The 12,392-nt window shown below is 33.0% G+C and overlaps 2 protein-coding genes across 3 annotated transcripts in view; one reads left to right on the top strand and one right to left on the bottom strand.

Moving 5' to 3' along the window:
• Positions 1-9,499, bottom strand: part of LOC102808208 (upstream stimulatory factor 2-like) — a 44,020-nt gene extending 34,521 nt beyond the window's left edge. For both annotated transcript variants that reach the window (XM_085499080.1, XM_085499081.1), the window contains exon 1: positions 9,340-9,499. In XM_085499080.1, coding sequence (XP_085355206.1) covers positions 9,340-9,371 — 32 coding nt within the window. In that variant the 5' untranslated portion in view covers positions 9,372-9,499. The remainder of the gene's footprint in view (positions 1-9,339) is intronic.
• A 509-nt stretch (positions 9,500-10,008) lies between these two features.
• The window catches only part of LOC100374434 (signal recognition particle receptor subunit alpha-like), a 37,458-nt gene continuing 35,074 nt past the window's right edge, over positions 10,009-12,392 (top strand). Inside the window, exons 1-2 of the mRNA XM_085499079.1 lie at positions 10,009-10,214; positions 11,613-11,696. Coding sequence (XP_085355205.1) covers positions 10,098-10,214; positions 11,613-11,696 — 201 coding nt within the window. The 5' untranslated portion in view covers positions 10,009-10,097. The remainder of the gene's footprint in view (positions 10,215-11,612; positions 11,697-12,392) is intronic.

Here is a 12,392-nt window from a genome sequence, read left to right as displayed (position 1 = left end):
ATGCGATGATTAGTACTTGAGATACCCATGGAAAAGCTGAAAATTAACTAATTATGCAAATTAGGTGATTAATATGCACAAATATTTATCGAAAACAATCAATCTCTGCATAGTAAGTACCAAGTTTCATTGAAATGTAATGTTAACTACTTATATCAAATGCTGAAAATTAATTAATTATGCAAATTAGGTAATTAATATGTACTGATATTACCATAAAAACTATCAGGTCTGTGCAGTGTCGTATGACATCTATGTACCAAGTTTCATTGAAATGTGATGATTAGTACTTGAGATATCAGTGGAAAAACCGAAAATTGACTAATCATTATGCAAATTAGGTAATTAGTATCCACGGATTATTACCAAAAACTAATCAAAACCTAGCATTAGTTCAGAGCATCTATGTACCAAGTTTCATCAAAATCCAATGAGTGGTTGTTTAGATATCAGTGGAACAGTCATAGAACAGCTAAAAATCAGCTAATTATCATGCAAATTAGGTAATTAACGAGCATGGATTTTTACCAAAACCTAATCAAATCTGCGCATTGGCCCAGAGCATCTATGCACCAAGTTTCATCAAAAACCGATGTATGGTTCTTGAGATAGCAGTGGAACAGTCGGACACACATACACACACACATACACACATACAGACACACTAACTGCAAAGACTCCCATTTTGTGCTTCGCACATGGGAGTCAAAAATTGGCCAAGAAACGGTATTATTCAAACAAATTTTCAGCATCCCGTGGCAATAGCAACAAAACATGGCAAGTGGTTAACAAAGTCCTTAATAAGTCTAATCGTTCAACTGTTCCACAGAAATTTATTTCAGGCAATTCTGGCAAAAGACTGACCACTAGTTCAGATATTGCAGATGAGTTCAATGAGCACTTTGTTAATATTGGTCCAAATCTTGCCACTCAAATTACTAGCTCTGGTGATTTCATTGATTACCTCACTGGCAATTTTCTAAACTCTTTCTTCTTTCATCCTGTAAGCGACATCGATGTTTTCAAAGAAATTATTTCCCTTGACCCGAAAAAATCTGTTGGACATGACAGCATTCACCCAAAACTAGCAAGAGACGCTGCGCACATATTATCAATTGTTCACTGAGCCAAGGCATTTTCCCAGACTCTCTCAAAACTGCTAAAATTACCCCAATTTATAAAAAAAGGACCTACTACAGATACCAACAATTACAGACCTAGATCTATCCTGCCTACATTTAGTAAAATTGTTGAATCAATTGTTAATAAACAGCTGATTAATTTCATAGAGAAAAAAAGTATACTTATCAAAACACAATTTGGTTTTCGTAAAAAACACAGCGCAACACTTGCCCTATCCGACCTGATCTCAGACATAGCCGAGAAACTGGACAAAGGTTATATTACTTTTGGAATTTTTATCGACCTGAAAAAAGCCTTTGATACTACAGATCACAATATTCTGTTCCACAAATTACAATATTATGGGATCAGAAGGCTCCCGCTACTCTGGTTTAAAAACTACCTTTCTGTTTGTTATCAATCAGTGAAAATTAACAATATTACATCTACATATAAACCAATAAAGTGTGGTGTTCCACAAGGATCGATTCTTGGCCCACTTTTATTCCTAATTTACATAAATGATATCAATAACTCAACTGATGCTTTTGACTTTCGCCTATTTGCAGACGATACTAACCTCTTTCAGTATATTAAAAGTAACACAATCAAACTTGCACATACTAACAACGATTTTCTAAGAGTCTGTGAATGGTGCAGTGCCAACAAACTTAGTCAATATAGAAAAAACCAAATGCATGACTATTAAAATGCCTCATAAACACCTGGGCATTGAGGGCAGCTTGGATATAAATGGGTTTGAGATAGAGGACGTTTGTTCAATCAATTATCTTGGCGTGTCCATTGACCAGCACCTCAACTGGAAACCTCACATTGAAAAAGTAAAAAAAATAATTAACCCCAAAGTTGGTATTATCTCCCAGATCAGACATTATGTGCCCAAATCAGTTTTACTTTTGTTATACAATTCCCTGATTCTCTCGCATATTAGTTATTGTTTAGAAGTATGGGGAAACGCCTATCATACACTATTAGAGCCTATCCTTCTTTTGCAAAAGAAAGTTGTACGGCTTATCTCATTTGCAGTTTACAATGCACATACTGCCCCTCTATTTAAAAAATTTAAGATATTTCTGTTCATTTATGATCTGAAAAGCAACCGTTATGCACATACTATCAATGACTATCTCTCCCCTCTACCTCATTTATATCCAACACGACTTGCTTCAGGTAACAACTACTATGTCCCCAGGATGAATCTTTCACTTTCCCAACATACTTTAAAATATACAGCCGTAAAACATTGGAATTCTCTACCTGAGCCAATCAAACAAATTACTAATAGAATAACTTTCAAAAGTTCCCTAAAACAACATATACTGAACAATGTACTTTAATATTTAAATACTAGCTTTATCATATGTATGATACAAATATTATTTGCAGCTAAACTTTATTTGTACTTGCCCACGATTGTTCCACTAATAATATGATGTGCAGAGTAGCGCATTAACAGCTCCATTTTTTTTTTCTTTATTTATATATATTTTTTTTTTATTATTATTTTACTTATTTATTTCTGGAGATTTTTGTTTTTTGTTTGTATCATACAAACAAAAAACAAAAATCTCATACTATGTGTATGTATGTGTGTGTGTGTGTACGTATACATGTATATACATACATGTATATACATACATGTATATACATACATATATATATATATATATATATATATATATATATAGCCTGCATAGAAATGTATATTGGTTAGGAATGGGCCACAGACTAGATTAGTTCGGATGAACTACCTCTGTGGTCCACACCAAGAAATTATTATTATTATTATTATTATTATTAATAATTATTAATATAAGATTTATTAACAGGGATTGCGTTAACCCCATATTTTGCTTCCCGGACTCCAATTATTGAAAAGAGACCCAGTTTTTCAGGCAAGCTGGGGTCCAATCTCTAATAAAGTTATCCAGAGTCAAATTTGAATTTCTTAATATTTTGTAAGTGGGACTCGTCTTGCCGAGACATTAGCGCAAACCCTGAGATTACTAGAATTGTTATTATTATTGGTGAAATAAATCATAATGTAATGTAACTCGCCTAAAGCTCATGCATATATGTCGTGAATTGTGCAATATCTCGTGATACAATGTATACCCGCCTTATTGTTATTGCTTAAATATATTATACATTCATCTTACAATATATAGACCACATTAGTTAGAATGAACTACTGTGGTCCACACACAAATATTATTATGTTACAGCTTATTATTATTGTATTTTCATCTGGTGGAATAAATTTATTTGATTATGAAAGCTTATACATGTAGCATGCAAACAGTAAGGAATAAATTTAAAGTACTGCTTACATAACGTATCAAAAACAAATTTTGTTGACATGCTTGGACATATTAAGATTATTTCTATATGTAAATAGGTCACAATTGTAGACAGAATCTTGTGGTAAGCAGGCTTTCAGTCAGCCACCTGTCTACTGTCATTTTAGACAGGTAAAATTTCTGCAAGGCTGTCCAATTTTTATTGAAAATTTCCCGTAAATTACAAAATATAACCAACAACAAATTTATTATCTCTGGGTATATATATTTCATTTTGTTAACATTGTTTCAGACAGGCATTTTCTGTCTACATGTATAACCCTGCTAGAAATCAACAATATATTCAAACAAAGTAAGTAAACAGTTGTTCTAATCTTACAACATCCAGAGCAATCTCTATGACAAAATTTCTGCAATTTTTTTCACTATAAAATACAACTTTTATTAAATATTGAATTAGCCCTTAATTTTATGAATGTACAACAAACTCCAACGATGAAGGAACACAATGAAAGCCAGGGGAAGAATTGCAGTCAACCTCAGTCGAAGCTGGTCATTCCTGAATAGATCTTTGTTCTGATCACTTCCAGTACACGCGCATAGCATGGACTGGCATTCTGAATGTATGACGACTATGTTGGCCAAATGTGGCTTCAGAAATAACAATATCAATATGCTAGAGTGTCAAGGAATTGGGAGGAACCATATATTAAATGTCATTAGAGTCTTGTGTGAAAGGGAATTGGAAATTTTCCCCGAACTGTTAGTCACAACGAACATCGTAGAGTTGGATTGTTTTACCAACAGAACCTTGAAATATCAATATGCTAGAGTGTCAAGGAATTTGGAGGAACCATACATTAAATGTCATTAGAGTCTTATGTGAAAGGGAATCGGAAATTTTCCCCGAACTGTTTGTCACAACGAACATCGTAGAGTTGGATTGTTTTACCGACGGAACTGACCATGTATCAAATGTCATGGTTTTACTGAAGAACTACTATAAATCAGCCACAAAACTATTGCTAAACCACGGTTCTACAAAACTAGCTCTGAAAAATATCTGCAACATCTACATTATGATGGTAACGATCAAAACAGTAGCATGTTTACATTGCCAAATTTAAAGTCTGATACGACCTACACGATGCCTGCCATAATTAGCAATTATTCGTACCAGAAAAAGTGAGTTATCAAACACAGATCTGTATATTTTTTACAATTGCAACATTTATTAAGCATTTAAAACAAGCAGCCTGTCGGCTGAGATAGCTCGGCTGTTAAGCATTTAAAATAAAACAGAACACGTTTTTGCCAGTATTAACAACAAGTGCACTAGCACTTGCAATTTGCACTTACAAAATAGAAAAAAAAGTCAGGAGAGACAACAGTGACATTCAATGTCTGGAACTGTCGCCTGGCACAAAAAACATTTAAAAAAAAAAAACTTTAAAGCGAACCTAAATGCGGCCTTAACTTAACTGTATTCGAAATAATATTGCAGTGGTTTAATTTTGTTTTAATTATAACTGTAGCTTGGATAGGCATTTGAAGTGCTTGCAATTAAACACCATGGAGGCCATTCATGGAGAGGAATAAATAACGAACGAGCATATTTAACATCCGGGTACTTTTCAAAGCTATGACATTTTAGTATCTGATCGCATTCGTATACGCCATTGTACATAGCCGTTCATGTTGCCAAGCATTGTGTACTACTAGTATAAACTCAACTTTTATAATATGCACAATGTGCTTTTTAAAACTTGGGTAGAGTCTTATGCGTTTGAACCACAGTATTCTGAGAGTGAAAGCCCAATTGCGTTAAAGTACCGTACTTCCCCGATCGTAAGCCCCTCCCGAGTATGAAGTTCATCCGTATATTTTTACTTGGTATTCACGATTATAAGCCCAGAGCGTTTTACTGGGCGTCGACGATATTCTTTAAAATATGCGTGTAAAAGATGTGTTTCATTTCATAATAATCGTGATTGGCATGGTAGTTTGGTTCATGCTTTTAGTTTTATGAGAAAACTCGCATTAATTTCAAAGTGCATGGCGAACGTACACAACGTGGTTCGCATCCTTTCTATTCTGTCATTTACTCAGGATGAACCCTGATGTTGAAATTCTATATTTCTTTGAGTAGTAGCTTTCGAAAAGGCAAAAATGTGATCCTTAAGCCATGTACCTGGTTATTGGGCATGGCTTATTTTGAGACTATCATGAAAGGCCTAGAGGTTTGAACGATGAGACATGTTGGCGACCGAGAAAGGTGTTTAAATTCTTCCTCCACACTCAGTTTACCCACGGTTACTATTAACCATCATTTATATTTCGGAAATTACGAATCGCCAGTTTTTAGGGAAAAATTCATCGTTTTTTTGTTGCAACCAGTGCTACAGATCGCATTTTAACACTGCAGTAATTCACTTCCGCATTGCGTTAAAAAATCATCGTCAATAATCGGAAAATTTAATCATTACGACACATCATTTTGATTGGTTAATGAAAGACATGACCTGTTATGTCAAAGGAAGTTGTTCCAGGTCAAATCGTGCTGAAAAACCTCATGGTAGAAAATTGCTTTGCGTCGAGAGTTTGCGTATGATCGAAAACATACCAAAACGAAGATAATGATAAATGCCTTCATCCACTGTTTCCTCACAGACCCTACCTATTATTACACCGTAAATTCAGACGGTATGTAAATCGTATTGTAATAAAATGTGTGTGTTTTTTTATGAACATGTTTGTTTCTTCATTGTAAGTGTCGTTCAAATCAATGACGCATTTTTTTCAAAAATAAGTATTATTTTCCTGAGCCCGGCGTGGTGAACGAATAATTTTTCGTTGTTTGCAAGATGGTTACAGTGTTTAACCCCAAAACAAAAATTTATTAGACAGTTAGACAAAAAACAAAACAAAATGCCTGTCTCGATCAATCGCACATCCATAACGTTTGTATGTTGATACGCTTGTAAATAACATTAACGTAAAAGTCAAAACAGCCTAGACTAGAAGTCAATTCACTAGTCCAGCCAACTATGGCTCCCTAAGTTGCTTATATTTAATCAGATACTATTTTGTCATCATGCTTTGTTACCTTACCTGTTTATACCTCATGAGGGCGTTTTTTATGGCAAGATGGCACAAGCAGAAGTCCTTCGCAGGTTTATGGTTTCTCATATTTAAATCATCATAACTCTGAAGATAATCATTTTTTTTAATTTTTTTTTTCAAATTTATAATCAATATACATAACTTGATAAATACAAACACCAAAATAGGCTCTATTTAGTTCTCCTTTAAATGCTGAAATTTGTGTGTTTTTTCTACATGATGAATTATTCAGGTATGTTAATGAGGTCGGAAAAGGACCAATTACGTCATGCGAAACCCCTCATGATGAAAGCTAAACTCTGTTAATTATTTCACACTAATCACCGCAACACCTAGTCAATAGACAGTAACTGTTCAGGTTTATTTATTTATTTCACAAAGTTTATAGACAAACATGCTACCTACCTACCCTACCAGCATCAGTTGAGTAGTAGCTAGTATTTTTTATAAAGCAAGTAAATACACTGCATGGTTCCGTCATTTACTAGTATTAGTTCAGTACACATAGGTTTTGCAACTCTGACAGCTTTTTAGAATAAAAGAAATAAAATATTCAATCACAGAATGAAGCCTACTGGTAGTAATTATAGGATGAACAATTTATCACATTTTCGCTATTCAAAAATTCTTTTCTAATTCAAAAACACAAACTTTTGGCAGGCTCAAAATGCACTGTTTTACTACTTACCGGTAGATGCCTTTGTGCTCTTTAAAATTTATTCAAATATTTCCTTTAAGGTTTCAAAGACATTTTTTAGAAATTTGGTGCCCTCATAATAATGAATGAGAATATATGCCACTATTAAAAACATTTTTATTAGAAATCAAAATGAAATTATTTTCAGAAAAGGATTAGAAACTAAAACATGCAATGAACATCCTTAAATAATTCATCCTTATTCACAAGATTTAGTTATCAATATCTGACACAAGATAAAAAAATATTTGACAAAACATGTATTGTACCACAATGATTTCCAGTCTCAGTTAATAAGAGAGATTGGATAATTATTTTTCTCACCAAATCAGATAAAGAATCCTTGTTGTAAACAATGAGCAAAATTTTTCTCTAGAAACAGATTAAGGGTTGATCATTTGAAATGGATGCGGAATCTTTTAACGAGCACATTTATCAAGAACTTTTTTATTGCACTAATTTTTTTAATACGGTGGTACATGTATAAGTATTTCAACACAACGTTTTGAAGAACTCATTATTTTTTATTTATAAATACTAAATAGTAAATAACTCTTCTGCCCACCCCATTCAGTTTAAAGTGGGATCCCTTATCTGTTTCAAGTGAAAATGTTGCTTACCATTCCTAACAATGATTTTTTTATCTGATATTCTGACTAACAATCTTCAAGTTTTGCTCACAATTTACCTAGGCTATTACAGCCCACTAACATGTCATGGAGGTCTTGATGACTTTGACCTCAGGCATGCGGTCAAGGACAATATTATTAGCAGTAGAGTTTAACAGAGTATAACCCCTATCATACTAAGGGTCATTACTTCTAAATAACTTTAGTATTTATTTTCTTATACTAGTATTCTTCAATATTATGAAACCCTAATTTTGGAGCCAACAGACAAAATTTAAGACAATTTTTAGTTTTTACGCCAAATTTTGGCCAAAATTTTTGGCCAAAATTTTACGCCAAATTTTGGTCTTTTTTTATCCTTATCTTCTGAAGAAAATGAGACTATTTTGTGAATTTGTGATAAAAAGAGGGAACTGGTGGTTAAATGGTTAAATAATACCCTCATTAGCAAATTAGCCATAGGATCCACCTTTCAGTGTTTCTTCTAGATAAAAAAAATTAAGTAGTGCCTTTTTGTGTTGTCTTCCATTGCTATCGTTAATTCAACAATCAAGTTACCACTTAGACTGAGTAAAAAACAATCTAATAATTCAACCACTCCAAAAATAATATTTTTCTAGTTCATTGAAGACCTAATTATAAGCAGCACAGATGCCATTCATATGGGAGAAAAGGAGAAACATTTATGGTTCCACAAATGAAGAATATTCCTTTTCAAATTGATAAGTCAAATTGATATTTCAAAATCATATTAATATCTGACAAAATAAAATATTAGGAATAATTTACAGTGAAGCAAAGGTCATTCAATATCTCAAAATCTAGGTTAATAATAATTTCTGTTCATATACATATAGAAAAAATAGTATACATGTATATATAAAAGAAAATATCATGAATATCCCATTAACCCAAGTTTAACGAAAATGATAGTCAATTTATTTTTTATTTTTATTAATGACAAAATGATTATTGGAAAATCTTGAACTAGAAACAATAGAAAAATTATGTTAACTGATAACATAAATTATAAAATTACAAACCGCACAATGCACCGCAATCTGCACAAGTAGCAGACGTCAAAACATATATTTTAAAAGTGAAATCAATCAAAATTTCGCACTATCCCCCGAATTGTTTTTATCAAATTTACAGCGCCTATCAAACATGACTGAAAAAGCAGCAATTCTCAACTTATCGCAAAAATGAAAATAGTCATACTATAAAAATGAAAAGATTGTTTGCAGAGCCTACTACTGACTTTCATTAATATTGATAACAATGCACATACATGTTGAGCATAAACCTTAAAAAGCAAGCGGAAAAGCTTGACCCAAAAAAACAGAAGCGACGCTCTCCATGACCGCGTCACAACACGATTAACCGTACATTTCATCTCGCGTTTCACAGAAAAACAATCCGTTTTTCTCAAATAAAAGGTGCATACCTGGGGTCGAGAGCCTGATCTAGCATATCCATGTGGTCGCAGAAGTTCTTTAAAAGTTTCAGGAAGCGAAGACAAGTTTGATCACGGGGCCAAACAAGATGGTCATGTGAGAGCAGAAATGAACATGTGACAAAAACCACAGCGAATTTTCAGCGAACGTAGCGCACTTTGATAAACCCGGGAATTGTTCATACGCCTACAAAAAAATCAATCTAGATATACTCTACCAAGTTCATATATTTATTCAAAATAACTTCATATAACAAAATCATTTGAAAGTCAGCTTGAAACAATTCATCTTTTAGGAGAAAATTCATTTTTTTCTACGAACTACATTTTTAGGACAGAAAGATGGCGAATGCATACAAGGAAAACAGTATTCATAGGCGGTTCTTTATGGCAAAATCACGTGATAATTATCTTTTGACGTCATTTTTCAGCTGGCTTTAACCAATCACATGACTGGAAATCCCTCTATCACGTGCACTCCGGTGATCAGGTGATTTTGCACAATTTTGAGATAAACTTTCGATTACCACATGTAATATCGTTGTTTTATTATTTACTTGATTATATTGACGCATTTTTGCTTCAAAACAACTAAGTTACTTCGAAATATCTGTGAATTCGTCGACATTGTCGTCAACAACTATTTCATGTCAAAGGTCACGGCGATAGTATCAAGGGTCACCGAACATGCGTATTTAGGGTTATTTTTAAAGCGATTGGGTCGATAGGAAAGTAAAATCACCAAAAAAATGTTGGATTTATTTACAATTTTTAGCAAAGGAGGGATAGTGTTGTGGTATTTTCAGGGAACATGTCAAGCACTTGCTCCCTCCGTCAATGCTTTAATCAAAAGTGTGATTTTGCAGGTAAGATTTGAGTATACAAATTTATAATTATCTATTTCGCAATGACTTCATTCCATATGGCACACACCATGTTATTATTATTTACGTATAGATGATCACATCCATCCCAAGGCATTTTTCTGTAAATATAAATACACTGTTCTAAAGTTAGTCGTGTGAAAGTCGGTGGAAGTGACTGTTCACTCATTGTGAAAGACACTAAAATGTGAAACTTGTTCCTAAATTTAAGTTCATTCGCTGTTGACCACAAACTCCGGTAGCTGCGGTTCTGTCACTCACTTGTGCGGAAGACAACTGATTTTTAATTTTCTGTTGTTTATCTGGCTTATTCTTGATCGTATTTTGCTGTAAATCGCAATATTTTGTCCACCGGCAATGTACACCGAATGAAAATGACCATCAGCAATCATATACTCTACTAGTATGTGAAACACAACTGATAACTCTGATATATTTATCTCTGGCTATTATTTCGTCTACATTTACCAGTATGTACTGTTGTTATCTTTAAAATTGGCCAAAGTAGTAAAATTACACTAATTGATAAATACATATTTCAATTCAATTTCTACTCGGGGTGAAACTTGTAGTCTCTGTTGTGCAAGCTATTACCACATTGTTGATATTTTTACTTTTTCAACAACATCCCTGTTATGACCGAATACACCATTCGCTAACTTTAATACAGTAAACATGGTGGTTGATTGCGTCAATGGATTTTTGTGCTGAAATTCAAAAACACTGTTATAACATGTAGCTCCAGCTTCAAGTATTATTGTAAACCATTTAATTCTTGCTGCAAAGAATTCTCTTGATGATTTTATGGAAATTGTGAAGACTGAATTTTGTAAAAGTCACTGAAATTCTTTGTAATAGGACCTGAGAGTCATGTTGTCTGCGACTTTCAAGATTTTTATGAAAATTTGTTATGAAAAATTAAAGCGGTTTACAGTAACTATATATTTTTTTAGTTTCTATATAACTATATATATCATTGACTGGAAACACAAGATTACCTATGGAAGTTGCAAGTGTTTGTATCATGGGAGAGTACAAAATATTGAATACTGTAAGATACTTTATTTTCGCTTGGAATTAATTTCAATATTTTCAATGAAGGAATGATTCAGTATAAATAAAATTCAGCGAATATACTAGTACCATTTTTCCTATATTTTACATTCAACTCATCAAATATCAGTGAAAATAATTTCCATACGAAACACCAAAATAAGTTTTCAGCAAAAATTAAGTATTTCACAGTAGTTGTTTGAAACTCTAAAAATGTGTCGAGAAATGTTTATCAAAAATAATGTTTTTTTTTACTATGTTGTAACTCATGGGAGAGTTCGCATATTACAATTTTGATAGAAATATATGTTTTTTTGTCTTGTATAGGAACGGGCTGGTAGCAATACATACACTCATGATGCAGTCACACTCAAATATAAATTAGATAACGAGTTTGAGTTGGTTTTTGTGGTAAGTATTGTTTTTTTGAGTTGTCTAGTATTAGTTTATCTTTGTTAGTTTTGATGAAGAGAGCGGTGGTAGAAAATAATTAACACATTGATGACTACCTGGTACAGTAGAATTGTCTTTGTGGGACACAATGCTTGTCTTTTTTAATTATATGGGTAATGCATGGATATTGTACACTTATGAAATTTTGTCAGCTTTGTCTCCTCAAATCCTTTATCTCTTATATTATTCTTTTGGCAGTACATACATGTACATGTATACCTTGTTTACATGAAAGCATTTTCTCAGAGCCCAATGGCTCAGGCCAGCAAAAATCATTGTGTCTCAAATGAAGTGCAAATCAAGTTCGGCATTGGTAAAATCTATTCTTGTTCAACCCAAATCGTATAAACAATCGACAGTTTTCTCTTGTTCAGCTAGGATAAAATACTGCCATGTTAGTTAATATTTGTAAAGCTTGATTGAATCCTATGTGATTACAGTGTATTTTGGATTAGGGTTTTTTATTGGGGACACAATTCCAGAAGCTGTACCTACACACGAATTAGTGACATCACAAAATACATGACTTTCAATCAGGGTTGTTTGCTTGGTATATACAATAAATATAAACATACTTAAGGCATTACAAATAAGGTAGAACAAATCCTGTGACAATATAATGATAATAACAGGTAATAAATCCTAGCTTAACAG

The sequence above is a fragment of the Saccoglossus kowalevskii genome, chromosome 5 (assembly GCF_978046115.1).
Source record: "Saccoglossus kowalevskii chromosome 5, keSacKowa6.1, whole genome shotgun sequence".
NCBI lineage: Eukaryota > Metazoa > Hemichordata > Enteropneusta > Harrimaniidae > Saccoglossus > Saccoglossus kowalevskii.
This window is presented reverse-complemented; position numbering and strand designations above follow the sequence as displayed.